The following is an 18494-nucleotide window of genomic DNA, read 5'->3' on the forward strand; positions in this document are numbered from 1 at the left end:
TTCCCGAGTCCAAAACAAGAGGCCACAGCTAACAATAAGGGGTAGTTCATTTAGAACGGAATTCAGGAAAAACTTTTCACCCAGGTAGTTATGGATCTATGGAATGCTCTGCTTTAGAAGGCAGTGGAGACCAATTCTCCGGATGGTTTCAAGAAAGAGTTAGATAGAGTTGTTAAAGATTGCGGAGTCAAGGGATATGGTGAGAAGGCAGGAACGGGGTAATGATTGTGGATGATCAGCCATGAATTGCCTACACCTGCACCTATTGTCTATTATCAATTGACAAACCGTGAGACACCACACACTCCTGACAGGGTCCTGACAAACCGTGAGACACCACACACTCCTGGCAGGATCCTGACAGGATGTGAGACCCCATACTCCTAACCGGATACTGACACCCACCAAGACCCCTCACACTCCTAAACAAGTGAGCAACCACACCTGTTTTAGGTTCCTGACACACACTGAGACTCCACACAACCCTGACATGGTCCTGACACACTGTGAGACACCACACACCCCTGACAGGGTCCTGACACACTGTGAGACCCCACACACCCCTGACAGGGTCCGGACACACTGTGAGACCCCACACACCCCTGACAGGGTCCTGACCCACTGTGAGACCAAACACTACACTGACAGGGCCCTGTCACACTTTGAGACCCCACACACTCTTGACAGGGTCCGGACCCACTGTGAGACCTCTCACACCACTGACAGGATCCTGACACACTGTGAGACCTCACACACCCCTGACAGGGTCCTGACACACTGTGAGACCTCACGCACCACTGACAGGATCCTGACACACTGTGAGACCTCACCCACCCCTGACAGGGTCCTGGCACACAGTGAGACCCCACACACACCTGACAGGGTCCTGCCACACTGTGAGACACCACACACCCCTGACAGGGTCCTGGCAGACTGTGAGACCCCATACACACCTGACAGGATCCTGACACACTGTGAGATCCCACACTTCTCTGACAGGGTCCTGACACACTGTGAGAACCCACACACCACTGATAGGATCCTGACACACTGTGAGACGCCACACACCCCTGACAGGATCCTGTCACACTGTGAGACCCCACACACCCCTGACTGGATCCTGACACACTGTCAGACCCCACACACCCCTGACAGGGTCCTGACAGACTGTGAGACCCCACACACGCCTGACAGGTTCCTGACGCTCTGTGAGACCCCACACACCCCTGACAGGGTCCTGACGCATTGTGAGACCCCACACACCCCTGACATTGTCCTGACGCACTGTGAGACCCCACACACCCCTGACAGGTTCCTGGCACACTGTCAGAAGCGACACTCCCTTGACAGGTTCGTGATACACCATGAGATGCCACACATGCCAGATAGGGTCCTGATACTCTGGAAGTTAGAAGGATGTGAGGGGATCTGTTTGAAATATATAAGATTTTTAAGGGATTGTACACACTAGAGGCAGGAAACATGGTCCTGATGTTGGGGGAGTCCAGAACAAGAGGCCACAGCTAACAATAAGGGTTAGTTCATGTAGAACGGAATTCAGGAAAAACTTTTCACCCAGAGAGTTATGGATCTATGGAATGCTCTGCCTCAGAAGGCAGTGGAGGCCAATTTTCTGGATGCTTTCAAGAAAGAGTTAGATAGAGCTCTTAAAGATTGCGGAGTCAAGGGATATGGGGAGAAGGCAGGAACGGAGTACTGATTGTGGCTGATCAGCCATGATCACATTGAATGGCGGTGCTGGCTCAAAAGGCTGAATTGCCTGCACCTGCACCTATTGTCTATTATCAATTGACAAACCCTGAGACCCCACACTCCTGGCAGGATCCTGACAAACTGTGAGACACCACACATGCCTGACAGGGTCCTGAAACACTGAGACCCCACACACCGCTGGCACTGTCCTGACAGGATGTGAGACCACACACTCCTAACCCGATACTGACACATGCTGAGACCCCTCACACCCCTAAACAGGTTGACACACTACGAGACTCCACATATTTCTGACAGGGTCCTGACACTGTGAAACACCACACATGCCGGTTAGGACGCTGACAACCTTTACGATCCCACACGCCCTTGACAGTGTCCTGATACACTGTGGGACCCCATATGCCCCGGACAGGGTCCTGACACACTGTGAGAACCCACACACCCCTGACAGGGTCCTGACATACTGTGAGACCCCACACACCCCTGACAGGGCCCTGACACACTGTGAGACCCCACACACCTGACAGGGTCCTGACACACTGTGAGACACCACACACCCCTGACAGGGCCCTGACACACTGTGAGACCCCACACACCTGACAGGGTCCTGACACACTGTGAGACACCACACACACCTGACAGGGTCCTGACACACTGTGCTCTCCCCATACATCCCTGGCAGAGGCCGGACACAGTGCATAACCCCACACACCCCGACAGGTTTCGAACACACTTTGAGATCCCACGCACCCCACCCACCCACCCACAGTTCATGTTCTGATCAGCAAATCTGCTGCTTTGTATTTTGATTCAGTGATGGTGGGAGGGGAGGGTGAGCTGTGATTCCCCGACCTGTTCCTTTGACAGAATGCCCACCACCTTCTACTCTATCTCCATACGCCACATCAACACAAGGGATTAAAAGATACTTCCTTAGGAGCAATGATATCTGTGGCAGTAGTGAGATGTTGTCCAGTACGGAACAGTTGGGGGTCAGTAAACTACCAGGGAAATACTCACCTTCACAGCACAGTTAATGTGAAAATGTGATGATCTGGTGTTTATCTGGAACAGGCCTCTCTGTCCAGTCAGAGGTCTGTTAATCAAATTTACTTTACTGTACGAACAACCATTGACAAATCCAATTAATGCAACAGCTCTGAGCTAACTCTGGTGTGCTTAAATACTGAGTTCTGAGCTGAGGCATCTGACAGTTTGTCCACTGTCTGTTCCCATGGAAGATGTTCAACAGAAACACAAGGAGACTCTGCGGGCACAAACTGAAACACTGAGAGTGAACACGATCCTGATGAGGGAGAAGGTGAAGGTTTTCCAGCTGGTTGATCGATACGCTGAGCTCACGGTCATTTCTACTGTTCGAGACCGGCTAATGGTGGAACATGAGCTGCTGGCAAGAGGCAGAGACCACGAGGAGTGGAGAGAGAAACATCTCCGTGGAAAGCTGGAAAAAATCCGGACTGATCAGTTGTTCCAGAGCAGCTTTTCCCAGAGTTTATCCAAATCTGGGAGTTCGGCAGCAGTGGCCGGAGTCCCGGGGATCGGGAAAACAACAATGGTACAAAAGATTGTTCATGACTGGGCCACGGGGAAAATATACCAACAATTCCAGTTTGTCTTCAGTTTCAAATTCCGCGATTTAAATAATAAATGCAGAATAAATCTGAAGGAACTGATCCTGGATCAGTATCCTTACTTTGGGAATATCCTGAGAGAAGTCTGGAAGAACCCAGAGGGATCGCTGTTTATATTTGATGGTTTGGATGAATTCAATGACCAAATTAATTTTTCTGACGGTCGGAGAGACACGGAAACTCGGTCCACATGCACAGATCCTGAATACAAGTGCAAGGTGTCTGACATTGTGTACAGTTTAATCCAGCACAAGCTGCTCCCAGGGTGTTCAGTGCTGGTGACCACCCGTCCCACTGCGTTACATTTATTGGAAAAGGCTGAGATCGGTACCGAAGCTGAAATCCTGGGATTTTCAGGTGAGGAACGGAAGGAATATTTCATCAGACATTTTGAAGATCAGACGGTGGCGGCAGCTGTTTTCAAACACGTGAAGGAGAACGAGATCCTGTACACTATGAGCTACAACCCCTCCTACTGCTGGATCCTCGCCCTGGCACTGGGCCCCTTCTTCACACAAAGAGTCAGGGACCCGCAGCGAGTTCCCAAGACCATCACCCAACTGTACTCCTACTATATTTACAACATCCTGAAAAACCACGGCCGTGAGATTGAGATCCCTCGTGATGTGTTACTCAGGGTTGGTCAGATGGCCTTCAGAGGAGTGTCCGAGAAGAAGATTGTGTTTACAGATGATGATTTGATCAAGTACAATCTGCAGCCTTCCCAGTTCCTGTCCGGGTTCCTGATGGAGCTTTTGGAGAGAGAGGATTCTGCCCGAAGCGTGGTGTACACATTCCCACACCTCACCATCCAAGAGTTTGTAGCTGCAGTCGCACAATTCCTGAATCCACATTCCAGGAATATCCTGAAATTCCTCACTGAAGTCCACAGCACAACAGATGGGCGGTTTGAGGTATTTCTTCGTTTTGTTGCTGGTCTCTCCAACCCAATGGCAGCTCGGGGCCTGGAGGAGTTTCTGGGTCCATTTCCTCATCAAACAACCTGCCGGGTGATTGACTGGGTGAAGGAGGAGGTTAAACGTCAGAGTGGAAACACAGGGATTGAAGCTGGTAAAAGGAGCCTCCTGAACACATTGCACTACCTGTTTGAGTCTCAGAATCGTGGACTGGCTCAGGCCGCACTGGGATCTGTGGAAACACTTTCATTCAGTGGAATGACACTGACCCCGATTGACTGCGCAGTCCTGTCTCATGCCATCGGACTCTGTGATACAATAAAACACCTCGACCTGGGGAACTGCCACATTCAGTGTGAAGGAATCCAGCGGCTGGGACCCGGGCTGCTCAAGTGCCAGGAGTTGAGGTAACTTGATTTATCTCTCACTCTGATCTCTGAGACTGTTCCATTGTGTTGTTTCAATGGAAAGGAATTTTGCTAAATTTGTAGTAAATCAGATTGTGAAGAATTGTGACAAATGCCCAGGGGATCAGTCAGTAATTCCCCAAGGACGGGAGGGTTCTGTGGTTCCTTGTGAAGGGATGTTCGAGACTTCATCAGATCAGTGAACAATGACCATTGGTTTAATGGTAGTAAATCACAGGAATGGCCGTGTTTCTCGCTGCCTGTGACACGTCCATTAACAATGTTCCTTCTCACTGTGACTGACACCCAGACCGACACTGACTGTAGCAGGTGGGTCAGAGATTCACACCCCCTTCCCGGTGAGGGACAAGAGACCGTCAGCAGACTGTCCCAGTGAGAAAGGAAAGAAATACCATTGTGAGATTGTCGTCCCACTGCCCTTCCCTGTGTGTGACTTTGCTCACTTCCAGATACACAAAGAGCGAGGGCGCATCACCTCTGGGTCTCGGTTCAGACCCAACACACACGTACGAAAAATGTCTGCGTCCTCTCGTCTTGTAGGATTATCGTTTACCCTTGGAATCTTCCTGTGGGACTTCTCATCCCAATCTCCCTTCCATTCTTTGGAATCTCGCCCCCATCCCCATTCCTCCCGTGGACTCTCTATTACTCTTTCCTCATCCTCCTGTGGGATGTCTTGTCCACACACCCCACCACCCTTCCTGTGAGATCTCTCTTCCCTATCCCCCTTCCTTTTGTGGGATCTCTCCTCCCCATCCCTCTTCCTCCTGTGGGATCTCTCTTCCCCATCCCCCTTGCTCCTGTGGATTTCTCTTCCCTATCCCTTCCTGCTGTTGGAACTCTCTTCCCCATACCCTTTCCTCCTGTGGGATCTCTCTCCCCCATCGACTTCTTCCTGTCGGATCTCTCTTTGGCATGCCCCATTGTCCTGTGGAATTTCTCTTCCCAATCCCACTTCCTCCTGTGGGAACTCTGTTCCACATCCCTCTTCCTCCTGGCCGATTTCTTAACCCCTTCCCCCTTCATCCTGTTTATTTTCTGTCTATATCCCCCTTCGTCCTGTGGGATCTCTCTTCCCCATCCCCCTTCCTCCTGTGGGATCTCGCTTCCCCATCCCCCGACCTCCTGTGAGATCTCGCTTCCCCATCCCCATTCCCCTTTTGCTTGTGGGAACTCTCCTCCCCATAGAATCATAAAATCATAGAACACTACAGCACAGAAAACAAGCCATTCAGTCCTTCTAGTCTGTACCAAAACCTTATTCCACTAGTTCCATTGACCTGCACACAGTCCATAACCCTCCGGTCCTCTCCCATCCATGTATCTATCCAATTTATTCTTAAAGCTTAACAGTGAGTCCATATTTTCCTCATCAGACGGCAGCTCGTTCCACACTCTCACCACCCTCTGAGTGAAGAAGTTCCTCCTAATGCTCCCCCTAAACCTTTCCCCTTTCACGATGAAGCCATGTCTTCTCATATTTATCTCTCCTAATCTATGTGGAAAGAGCCTATTCGCATTTACCCCGTCTATACCCTCATAATATTGTAAACCTCTATCAAATCTCCCCTCATTCTTCTGCACTCCAAGGAATAAAGTCGTAACCTGTTCAATCTTTCCCTGTAACTCAACTCCTGAAGACCGGGCAACATCCTAGTAAATCTTCTCTGCACTTTTTCAAACTTACTGATATCGTATATAGTACTGATATAGTTAGGTGATCAGAACCGCACACAATACTCCAAATTTGGCCTCACCAATGTCTTATACAACCTCACCATAATATTCCAACTCCTATACTCAGTACTTTTATTTATGAATGCCAGGGTGGCAAAAGCCTTCTTTACAACCCTGTCTCCCTGTGATGCCACTTTCAGAGAGTTGTGCATCTGAACCCCCAGATCCCTCTGATCCTCCGCACTCTTCAGTGCCCTACCGTTTATCGTGTATGTCATACCTTGATTTGTCCTTCCAAAATGGAACACCTCACACTTGTCTGCATTAAATTCCATCTGCCATTTTCTGGCCCATTCTTCCAGTTGGTCCAGATCCCTCTGCAAGCTTTGAAAGCCTTCCTCGCTGTCCACAACACCTCTATCTTAGTGTCATTCGCAAACCTGCTGATCCAATTTATCACATTATCATCTAGATAATTGATACAGACTACAAACAACGATGGTCCCAGCACAGATCCCTGAGACACAGCACTAGTCACAGGCCACCAGTCTGAGAAGCAATCATCCACTACCACTCTCTGTCTTCTCCCACACAGCCAATTCGAATCCAGTTTACAACCTCTCCATGGATACCTGGTGTCTGGACCTTTAGAACTAACCTCTCATGTGGGACCTTGTCAAAGGCCTTACAAAAGTTAATGTAGACAACATCCACAGCCTTTCCTTCATATGTATTCTTGGTAACCTCCTCGAAAAACACTACAGGATTCATTAAACATGGTCTACCACACACAAAGCCATGCTGACTATCTTTTATCAGCCCTTGGCTGTCCAAATCCTTGTATATCCGATCTCTCAGAACACCTTCCAATAATTTACCTACTGCTGATGTCAGGCTCACTGGCTTGTAATTACCTGGTGTACTTTTGGAGCCTTTTTCAAACAACAGAACAACATGAGCTACTCTCCAATCCTCCGGCACCGCACCCCTGGCTGAGGACATTTTAAATATTTCTGCCAAGGCCCCTGCAATTTCTACACAAGTCTCTCACAAGGTCCGAGGGAATATCATGTCAGGCCCGGGGGATTAATCTACCTTTATTCACTGTAAGGCAGCAAGCAGCTCCTCCTCTTTAAACTCTATATGTTCCATGACACTACTGTTTGTTTCCCTTAATTCCATATCCGCTATGCCAGTTTCCTGAGTAAACACTGACGCAAAAAAACTGTTTAAGATCTCCCCCATCTCGTGAGGCTCCACACAGAGACGACCACTCTGAACTTCTAGGGGACCAATTTTGTCCTTTACTATCCTTTTACTCTTAATATACTTGTAGAAACCCTTCGGGTTTACCTTCACATTATCTGCCAAAGCATCCTCATGTCTTCTTTTTGCCTTCCTGATTTCTTTCTTTAGTATTTGCTTACATTTTCTATACTCTTCAAGTACCTCATTTGTTCCTTGTTTCCTATAGCTGCTAAACACCTACTTAAGCAGATCGCCAATATCCCTTGAAAACCAAGGTTCCCTCTGCCTGTTAACTTTGCCTTTAATCCTGGCAGGAACATGCAAACTCTGCACTCTCAAAATTTCACCCTTGAAGGCGTTCCACTTACTGAACACATCCTTGCCAGAAAACAACTTATCCCAATCCACTCTTCCCAGATCCTCTCTCATTTCCACAAAATTGGCCCTTCTCCAATTCAGAACCTTAACTGGCGGACCAGTCCTATCCTTATCCATAATTAACTTGAAACTAATGACATTATGGTCACTGGACCCAAAATGTTTGCTTACACATACTTCTGTCAGCTGACCTGTCTGGTTACTTAATAGGAGATCAGGTACTGCACCCTCTCTCGTTGATACCTCAATATATTGATTTAGAAAACTTTCCTGAACACATTTGACAAACTCCACACCATCTAACCCTTTCTCAGAGTGGGCGTCCCCGTCAATATGTGGAAATTTAAAATCCTCTACGATTACAACTTTCTATTTCTGACATCGGCCTGCTACCTCTCTGCAGATTTGCTCCTCCAATTCTCTCTGCCTATTGGGCGGTCTATAATACTACCCTTCCCCGTTCCTCAGCTCCACCCAAATGGCCTCTGTAGACAAACCCTCTGGGCTGTCCTGTCTACGCACAGCTGTGATATTCTCCCTGACTGGTAATGCCACTCCTCCCCCTTTCATCCTTCACCTCTTTCATGTCTGAATCAACAGAACCCCGAAATATGAAGCTGAAGGTTTTAAGGAATATAAAAGTGGATAAATCTCCGGAGCCTGACAGGATATTCCGTAGGACCATGAGGGAGGTTAGTGTAGATATAGCAGGGGCTCTGACAGAAATATTTCAAATGTCATTAGAAATGGGGATGGTGCCTAAGGATTGGCGTATTGCTCATGTGGTTCCATTATTTTAAAAAGGTTCTAAGAGTAAACCTAGCAATTATCGGCCTGTCAGTTTGATGTCAGTGGTGGGTAAATTAATGGAGGGTATTCTTAGAGATGGTATATATAATTATCTGGATAGACAGGGTCTGATTAAGAACAGTCATCTTGGATTTGTGCGTGGAAGGACATGTTTGACAAATCTTATAGTTTTTTTGAAAAAGTTACGAGGAAAGTTGACGAGGGTAAAGCAGTAGATGTTGTCTGTATGGACTTCATTAAGGCCCTTGACAAGGTTCCGTACAGAAGGTTAGTTAGGAAGATTGAATCGTTAGGTATTAATACTGAAGTAGTAAAATGGATTCAACAGTGGCTGGATGGGAGATGCCAGAGAGTAGTGGTGGATAACTGTTTGTCAGGTTGGAGGCCGGTGACTAGTGGTGTGCCTCAGGGATCTGTACTGGGTCAATGTTGTTTGTCATATACATTAATGATCTGGATGATGGGGTGGTAAATTGGATTAGTAAGTATGCAGATGATACTAAGGTAGGTGGTGTTGTGGATAATGAAGTTGGTTTTAAAAGTTTGCAGAGAGATTTAGACCAGTTAGAGGAGTGGGCTGAAAGATGGCAGAAGGAGTTTAATGCTGATAACTGTGAGGTACTACATTTTAGTAGGAATAATCCAAATAGGACATACATGGTAAATTGTAGGGAATTGAAGAATGCAGTAGAATAGAGTGATCGAGGAATAATGGTGCATAGTTCCCTGAAGGTGGAATCTCATGTGGATAGTGTGGTTAAGAAAGCTTTTGGTATGTTGGCCTTTATAAATCAGAGCATTGAGAATAGGAGATGGGATGTAATGTTAAAATTGTGCAAGGCATCGGTGAGGCCAAATTTGGAGTATTGTGTACATTTCTGGTCACCAAATTATAGGAAAGGTGTCAACAAAATTGAGAGAGTACACAGGATATTTACTGGAATGTTACCTGGGTTTCAGCACAGAAGTTATAGAGAAAGATTGAACAAGTTAGGTCTTTATTCTTTGAAGCATAGACGTTTGAGGGGGGACGTTAGAGAAATTTAAACTTATGAGGGGGATAGATAGAGTTGACGCGGATATACTTTTTTCCATTGAGAATAGATTCAAACAAGAGGACATGATTTGAGAGTTAGGGGGCAAACGTTTAATTGTAATATGAGGGGTAATTTCTTTACAGATAGTGGTAGCTGTGTGGAATGAGCTTCCAGTTGAAGTGTTAGAGGCTGGTTCGGTATTGTCATTTGAAGTAAAATTGGATAGGTATATGGACAGGATAGGATTGGAGGGTTATGGGCTGAGTACGGGTCAGTGGGACTAGGTGAGAGTAAGCGTTCTGCACGGACTAGAAGGGCCGAGATGGCCTGTTTCCGTGCTGTAATTGTTATATGGTTATATAGTTATTAGTCCTGCCCCTCCTGCAACCGTCTTATTAATAGCAATAATGTCGATATCATCATGTGCCAATCCACGATCTAAACTCATCTGCCTTACCTACAATGCTCCTTGAAATAGATGCACCTGAGAACATTTCCACCACGTACAAACCATTGATATCTGTTTATAAAAGCAGTCCTGACATGTCCTTTATCCTCCTCCACTTCACTATCTGCTCTAACACTCTGCCCCCTTCGCCTGCAATCTAGTTTAAAACCACCGGAGCAGAACTTGCTAACCTACCGACAAGGCTGTTAGTCCCCTCCAGTTCAGGTGCAAACTGTCCAATTCGAACTGGTCACACCTCCCCTGGAAGAAAGCCCAATTGTCCAGAAACGTGAACTCCTCCCTCATGCACCATCCCCTCAGCCACGTATTTAGCTGCATTACCTTCCTATTTCTAGCCTCACTAGCACGTGGCACAGGTAGCAATCCAACTGTGAGATCTCGCTTTCCCATCCCCCTTTCATCCTCTGGGCTCTCTGTTCCCACTCCCCCTTCCTTCCAACTATTGGATCTGTCCATAGCAACCCCCTTCCTCCTGTGGGATCTCTATTCACCATCACTCTTTCTCATGTGGGGCCTCTCTTCTCCATACCCCTTCCTCCTGTGGGTCCTCGGTTCTCATGCCCCCTCAAGCTGTGTGACCTCTCTTTCCCAAACCCATTCCTCCTGAGGTGTCTCTCCGACCCATCACCCATCCTCCTGTATGATCTCTCTTTCCCATCCCACCTCTTCCTGCGGGATCTCTCTTTCCCATCCACTTACTCCTGTAGGGCCTCTGTTCGAATACCCGCCACTTCCTGTCGGATACACCCAGATGCTGTGGGGTCTCTCTTCAGAAGGAAGGGGGAAGGGAAAGGGAGATCCAACAGCAGGAAGGATGGGGCAGGAGATCCCAAAGGAGGAAGGGGGATGGGGAAGAGAGATCCCAGAGGAGGATGGGGGATGTGGAAGAGAGATCCCAGAGTAGGAAGGGGGATGTGGAAGAGAGATCCCAGAGGAGGAAGGGGGATGGGGAAGAGTGATCCCAGAGGAGTATGGGGGAGGGGGAAGTGATCCCTGAGGAGGAAGTGGGATGGGGAAGAGAGATCAATAAGGAGGAAGGGAGATGAGAAAGACTGATGCCACAGGAAGAGGGGAATGGGAACAGAGGCCCAACAGCAGGAAGGGGGACCGTGAAGAGAGAGCCCAGAAGAGGAGTTCAGATGGACGAATGATCTAAAACCAGGAAAGGGAACGTGATTCACTATCCCACTTTCTCCTGTGTGGCCTCTGTTCCCATCCCCATACTTCCTGTGGGATCGCTCTTCCCCATTCCCATCCTCCTGTGGGATTTCCCTTCCTCATCCCCCTTCCTCCTGTGGTCCTCTGTTCTCATGCCCCCTCAACCCGTGGAATCTCTCTTTCCCAAACCTATTCCTCCTGAGTTATCTCTCCGACTCATCACCCATCCTCCTGTATGATTTCTCTTCCCCTTCCCCCTTCCTCCTGTGGGATCTCTTTTCCCCATCCCCCTTCCTCCTGTGGGATCTCTCTCCCCCATCCCCCTTCCTCCTGTGGGATCTCTCTTCCCCATCCCCCTTCCTCCTATGGGATCTCTCCTCCCCGTCCCCCTTCCTCCTGTGGTATCTCTCCTCCCCATCCCCCTTCCTCCCGAGGGATCTCTCTTCCCCATCCCCCTTCCTCCTGTGGGATCTCTATTCCCCATCCCCCCTCCTCCTGTGAGATCTCTATTCACCATCACCCTTTCTCGTGTGGGGCCTCTGTTCCCATCCCCCACTCTTCTTGTGGGATCTCTCTTCCCCATCCCTTTAGCTCAGGTGGGTCTATTTCACTGTGTCCAATTGACATTTCGGCATTTCGGTCAGGAACACTTTTCTCTCCATCGGGGAATGGGACAGAATATGTGGGGTTTAGAGGGTCACACCGACAGACTAAATTATTGACATTTGGTGAATACCCTGGATCTGGGCTGTGAGGGACATTGACAGTGATGGGAACTCCAATCAGTGATTTACTGATGGGTTTAATGTTTCCTGGAATATCCGAGTGAGAGAAATTCCCTCAGACCCACGGTTTGAATCACCTTGTTCATGAATCTGTCTGTTTGTTTTTAGACTTGGGCAGAATGAACTGGGAGATTCAGGAGTGAAGCTGGTGTCTGCGGCTCTGAGGAACCCGGAGTGTAAAATACAGATACTGTGGTAAGTACCAGACTGTGGGAGATTGTGTTTACAGTCACTGGGTGTCTGACACTGAGAATGAATGTGATCAGTGGACACATAGAAAACATACAGGACAATACAGGCCCTTCGGCCCACAAAGCTGTGCTGAACATGTCACTACCTTAGAATTTCCTCGGTTTTACCCATAGCCCTCTATATTTCTGAGCTCCATGTTGCCTTCCTGGAGTTTAAAGATCCGATCGTTTCCGCCTCCACCACCGCTGCCAGCAGCCCATTCCACACACTCACCACTCTCTGTGTAAAAAAACTTACCCCTGACCTCTCCTCTGTACCTACTTCCAAGCACCTTAAAACTATGCCCTCTCGTGCTAGCCATTTCAGCCCTGGGGAAAAGCCTCTGACTATCCACATGATCAATGCCTCTCATTATCTTGTACAGCTCTGTCAAACCACCTCTCATCCACTGTCTCTCCAAGAGAAAAGGCCGAGTTCTCTCAACCTATTTTCATTAGGCATGCTCCCCAATCCAGGCAACATCCTTGTAAATCTCCTCGACACCCTTTCTATGGTTTCCATGTCCTTCCTATAGTGAAAAGACCAGAATTGAGCACTGTACTCCAAGTGTGGTCTGATCAGGGTCCTATATAGCTGCAACATATAACGATATAACCATAACAGCACAGAAACAGGCCATCTTGGCCCTTGTAGTCCATGCCAAACACTTACTCTCACCTAGTCCCACCAGCCTGCACTCAGCCCATAACCCCCTATTCCTTTCCTTTCCATATTCCTATGCAATTTTACTTTAAATGACAATACCGAACCTCCCTCTACCACTTCTATTGGAAGCTCATTCCACATAGCCACTACTCTCGGAGTAAAGAAATTCCCCCTCGTGTTACCCTTAAACTTTTGCCTCCGAACTCTCAAATCATGACCTCTTGTTTGAATCTCCACTATTCTTATTGGGAAAAGCCTATCCATGTCAACTTGATCTATCCCCCTCATAATTTCTCAACTCTTAAACATTACCTCTCGACTCTTAAACTCAATCCCACGACTGATGAAGGCCAATACACCATACGCCTATTTAACTACAGAGTCAACCTGCACAGAAACTTTGAGTGTCTTATGTACTCGGACCCCAAGATCCCTCTGATCCTCCGCACTGTCAAATCTCTTACCATTAACACTATATTCCACCAGCCTGTTTGACCTACCAAAATGAACCACTTCACACTTATCTGAGTTGAACTCCATTTGCAACTTCTCAGCCCAATTTTGCATCCTTTCGGTGTCCCGCTGTGACCTCAGCCAGACCTCCACACTATCCACAACACCTCCAACCTTTGTGTCATCAGCAAACTGACTAACACTACCCTCCACTTCCTCATCCAGGTCATTTATAAAAATCACAAAGAGTAAGGGTCCCAGAACAGATCCCTGAGGCACACCACTGGTCACCAGCCTCCATGCAGAATATGACCCGTCTACAACCACCCTTTGTCTTCTGTGGGCAAGCCAGTTCTGGATCCATAAAGCAATGTCCCCTTGGATCCCATGCCTCCTCACTTTCACAATAAGCCTTGCATGGGGTACCTTATCAAATGCCCTGCTGAAAGCCATATACACTACATCCATTGCTCTACCTTCCGGTCCCGGTGACTTATCCAACTTAATGCTTTCCAAAAGCTCCAACACATCCTCTTTCTTCATATCTACATTCTCAAGCTTTTCAGTCCACCGCAAGTCATCCCTACAATTGCCAAGATCCTTTTCCATCATGAATGCCAAAGCAAATGGTTTATTAAATACCTCCGCTATTTCCTCCGGTTCAATAAGCTCTTTTCCATTGTCACACCAGTTTGGTCCTATTCTCTCACATCTTATCCTCTTGCTCTTCACATACTTGCAGAATGCTTTGGGGTTTTCCTTAACCCTGTCCGCCAAGGCCTTCTCATGACCCCTTCTAGCTCTCCTGATTTCATTCTTAAGCTCCTTCCTGCTAGCATTATAATCATTTTTTGAACCTTTCATAAGTTCTTTTCTTCTTGACTAGATTTACAACAGCCTTTGAGCACCACGGATCTTGTACCCTATCATCATTTCCATGTCTCATTGGAACATACCTACTCAGAACCCCACGCAAATATCCCCTGAACATTTTCTACATTTCTTCGGTATGCTTCCCTGAGAATATCAGATTCCAATTTATGATTACAAGTTCCGGTATGATTGCCTCAGAGTTCCCCTTACTCTAATTAAAGGTTTCCCTAGCTTGCCTGTTCCTATCCCTCTCTAAGCCAATGGTAAAAGAGATAGAATTGTGATCACCATCTTCAAAATGCTCTCCCACTGAGAGACCTGACACCAGGCCAGGTTCATTTCTCAATAGCAGATCAAGTACAGCCTCTCCTCTTGTAGGCTTATCTACATATTGCGTCAAGGAACCTTCCTGAAAACACCTAACAAACCCCACCCCATCTAAACCCCTCACTCTAGACAGCTGTCAATCAATGTTTGGGAAGTTAGAATCTCACACCTCAACAACTCTGTTATTAAAACTCCTTTCCAGAATCGGTCTCTCTATCTGCTCCTCGATGTCCCTGTTACTGTTGGGTACCCTATACAAAACACCCAGTAGAGTTATTGACCCCTTCCTGTTCCTAACTTCCACCCACAGAGACGCCGTAGACAGCCCCTCCATAATGTCCTCCTTTTCTGTAGCCGTGACACTATCTCTGATCAACAGTGCCACGTCCCCACCTCTTTTCCCTCCCTCCCTCCCTGTCCTTTCTGAAACAATTAAATCCTGACACTTGAAGTAGCCGTTCCAGCACCTGAGCCATCCGTCTCTGTAATGGCCACCAGATCATAGCTCCAAGAGCTGATCCACACTCGAAGCTCATCCGTTTTATTCATCATACTCCTTGCATTAAAATAGACACATCTCAAACCATCGGACTGAGTGCCTCCCTTCTCTATCAACTGCATGTGACCACCTGCCTGTAATGCCTCTCTATCACCTCCTCGCTCTCCCTGACCAGACAAAGGTCATCGAGCTGTATCTCCAGTTCCCTAACTTGGTCTGTAAGGAGCTGCAGCTCGACACACCGGGTGCAGATGTTGCCGTCCGGGAGGCTGAGAGTATCCAGGATCTCCCACATCTGACACTGAGCACAGAAACCCAGCCTCACACACATACTCTCTGTCTGTATTGTAAACAGATAACCTACCTCATCTCGACCCTTTATCGCCGAAGCCCCGTTGAGCCAAAGCCTTCCTACTCTATCTCCCGCTCCTCTGACACTCGCTCTGTAAATCTGTCTTCCTTTTAAACTCTTCTCGCTGTTCTCACTGGCCGACTTCCGCAGTCGTGCTGAAGAAAACATCAGTAATTGTATTACTGATAAACACTGGGGATTTGTACAGTCTCCTGTCTCTCTGTGTCCTTCACCCTCACTCTCTCTCATCTCCAGGCTGAGGGAGATTGTGTTTACAGTCACTGGGTGTCTGACACAGAACATTAATGTGATCAGTAATTGTGTTACTGATAAACACTGGGGATTTGTATCGTCTCCTGTCTCTCTGTGTCCTTCACCCTCACTCTCTCTCATCTCCAGGCTGAGGAAGGTCGGTCTCACAGGTTCTGGTGCCGAGGATTTCGCCTCCACTCTCAGTGCAAACCGTACACTTACAGAGCTGAACCTGAGTGATAATAAGCTGGGAGATTCAGGAGTGAAACTGGTGTCTGCGGCTCTGAGGAACCCGGAGTGTAAAATACAGAAACTGGGGTAAGTACCAGACTGTGGGAGATTGTGGTTACAGTCACTGGGTGTCTGACACTGAACATTAATGTGATCAGCAATTGTGTTACTGATAAACACTGGGGATTTGTACTGTCTCCTGTCTCTCTGTGTCCTTCACCCTCACTCTCTCTCATCTCCAGGCTGGACAGTGTCGGTATCACAGATTGTGGTGCCGAGGATCTCGCCTCCGCTCTCATTACAAACCCAATTCTGACGGAGCTGAACCTGAGTTATAATAAACTGGGAGATTCAGGAGTGAAACTGGTGTCTGCGGCTCTGAGGAAACCGAAGTGTAAAATACAGAAACTGGTGTAAGTACCAGACTGTGGGAGATTGTGTTTAGTCACTGGGTGTCTGACACTGAACATTAATGTGATCAGTAATTGTGTTACTGATAAACACTGGGGATTTGTACCGTCTCCTGTCTCTCTGTGTCCTTCACTCTCACTCTCTCTCATCTCCAGGCTGAGGAGTGTCGGTCTCACAGATTCTGGTGCCGAGGATCTCGTCTCCGCTGTCAGTACAAACCCATCACTGACTTGGCTGAACCTGAGATACAACTCTCTGACAGACCGTTCTGTCCCCACTCTCCGCCGCCTCATATTGACCCTCCCGAATCTGAAGCGGATCCGGTGAGTGTTTGTGTTAATGTTCAATGTGATAAAATATCAGCGGATCCGCGGGTTTTCTGGTGATATTTGTCTGTGAGTGTTGTTGAAACATTAACCCCGGTCCCCCGTTACTGACACTGTTGTGTGATCTGTTTATTTCATCTTTATTCTCCCATCTGTTTCAGGCTGGAGTACAATCGGTTCACTGAGACCGGGAGGAAGGAACTGAGATCTCTACAGGAACCCAGACCCGGACTGAGAGTGGATCTGTGAACATCTGAATGTGGTGAATCGGTTCAGTGAGACCGGGATGAAGGAACTGAGATCTCTGCAGGAACCCAGACCCGGACTGATGGTGGATCTGTGAACATCTGAATGTGGTGAATCGGTTCAGTGAGACCGGGATGAAGGAACTGAGATCTCTACAGGAACCCAGACCCGGACTGAGAGTGGATCTGTGAACATCTGAATGTGCTGAATCGGTTCAGTGAGACCGGGATGAAGGAACTGAGATCTCTGCAGGAACCCAGACCCGGACTGAGAGTGGATCTGTGAACATCTGAATGTGGTGAATCGGTTCAGTGAGACCGGGAGGAAGGAACTGAGATCTCTACAGGAAGTCAGACCCGGACTGAGAGTGGATCTGTGAACATCTGAATGTGGTGAATCGGTTCAGTGAGATCGGGATGAAGGAACTGAGATCTCTACAGGAACCCAGACCCGGACTGAGAGTGGATCTGTGAACATCCGAATGTGTGAACATCCCCGCCCGCGGGATGGGGACATTTGGCCGACTCCCCGCCCTCCCCTTTAACTCCCGCCCTTACCTTTAACGGCCGCGCGCCTGGTTCAACTTTCAACGGTTTTAACGGACCCGGCTCGGGCCTCGCGCTGTGTGCGTCGCTCGCAGCGGTCCCGCAGTGACGTGTTTCCGCCTGTTGTCCGGCGGGACAGCTTCCGCCAGAAGTGCGTGTTGGAGACTCCCCACGTGGCACCCCGGGGAATTACCCGGACAGGAAGAGCCCGGGGTCCAGGGCTCAGTCTGGGACACCAGTGTCCCGGGGTGGGGGGGATGATCCCGGGAGAGAATCCTTTTGCCCCCTTTGCTGAGGACGGTGTATTCGGCAGCCTGGCCGATATAATGATGTTAAATGGACAAATCCCCCGGCAGTGACCCTGGATCTGCAGCGATCCCGGACACGGCCCCGAAGTGTGATTTTATAATCATCGGTTCCCCGATGCAGAGTGACGGTGAGAAACGGGACTGATTATTCAACCGGTCACTCGTTGTCGCCGGTCAGTTAATTGTGTGTGACTGTGAGTGAGTCGGGAGCAGCTTATTTATTCCCGCACGTCAGCAGCTCACACATTGTTTCATTCACATTTGTCTTGATGAAATCAATAAACCACTGTAACTTCCTGTCTTGGTGTTGGACTTGAGTCTCATTAGAGGTTCTTTGATGAAATAACAGGCAGGATAGACAAAAGAAATACAGTGGATGCTGTTTGCTTGGATTTTCAGATGGTCTTTAACAAGGTCTTCCACATGAAGCTGCTGAACAGGATCACACCTCATGGTATTACAGGAAAGATACTAGCATCGG

At 48.1% G+C, this 18494-nt stretch overlaps 1 protein-coding gene across 2 annotated transcripts in view; it reads left to right on the plus strand.

Annotated features, from left to right (window-relative positions):
• Positions 1-18313, plus strand: part of LOC132386240 (NACHT, LRR and PYD domains-containing protein 3-like) — a 62755-nt gene extending 44442 nt beyond the window's left edge. For both annotated transcript variants that reach the window (XM_059958518.1, XM_059958519.1), the window contains 6 exons: positions 2976-4710; positions 12402-12488; positions 16094-16264; positions 16420-16590; positions 16744-16911; positions 17076-18313. In XM_059958518.1, coding sequence (XP_059814501.1) covers positions 2976-4710; positions 12402-12488; positions 16094-16264; positions 16420-16590; positions 16744-16911; positions 17076-17163 — 2420 coding nt within the window. In that variant the 3' untranslated portion in view covers positions 17164-18313. The remainder of the gene's footprint in view (positions 1-2975; positions 4711-12401; positions 12489-16093; positions 16265-16419; positions 16591-16743; positions 16912-17075) is intronic.
• The last annotated feature ends 181 nt before the right edge of the window (positions 18314-18494 follow it).

Source organism: Hypanus sabinus, unplaced genomic scaffold (assembly GCF_030144855.1).
Source record: "Hypanus sabinus isolate sHypSab1 unplaced genomic scaffold, sHypSab1.hap1 scaffold_1070, whole genome shotgun sequence".
In the NCBI taxonomy this organism is placed as follows: Eukaryota; Metazoa; Chordata; class Chondrichthyes; order Myliobatiformes; family Dasyatidae; genus Hypanus; species Hypanus sabinus.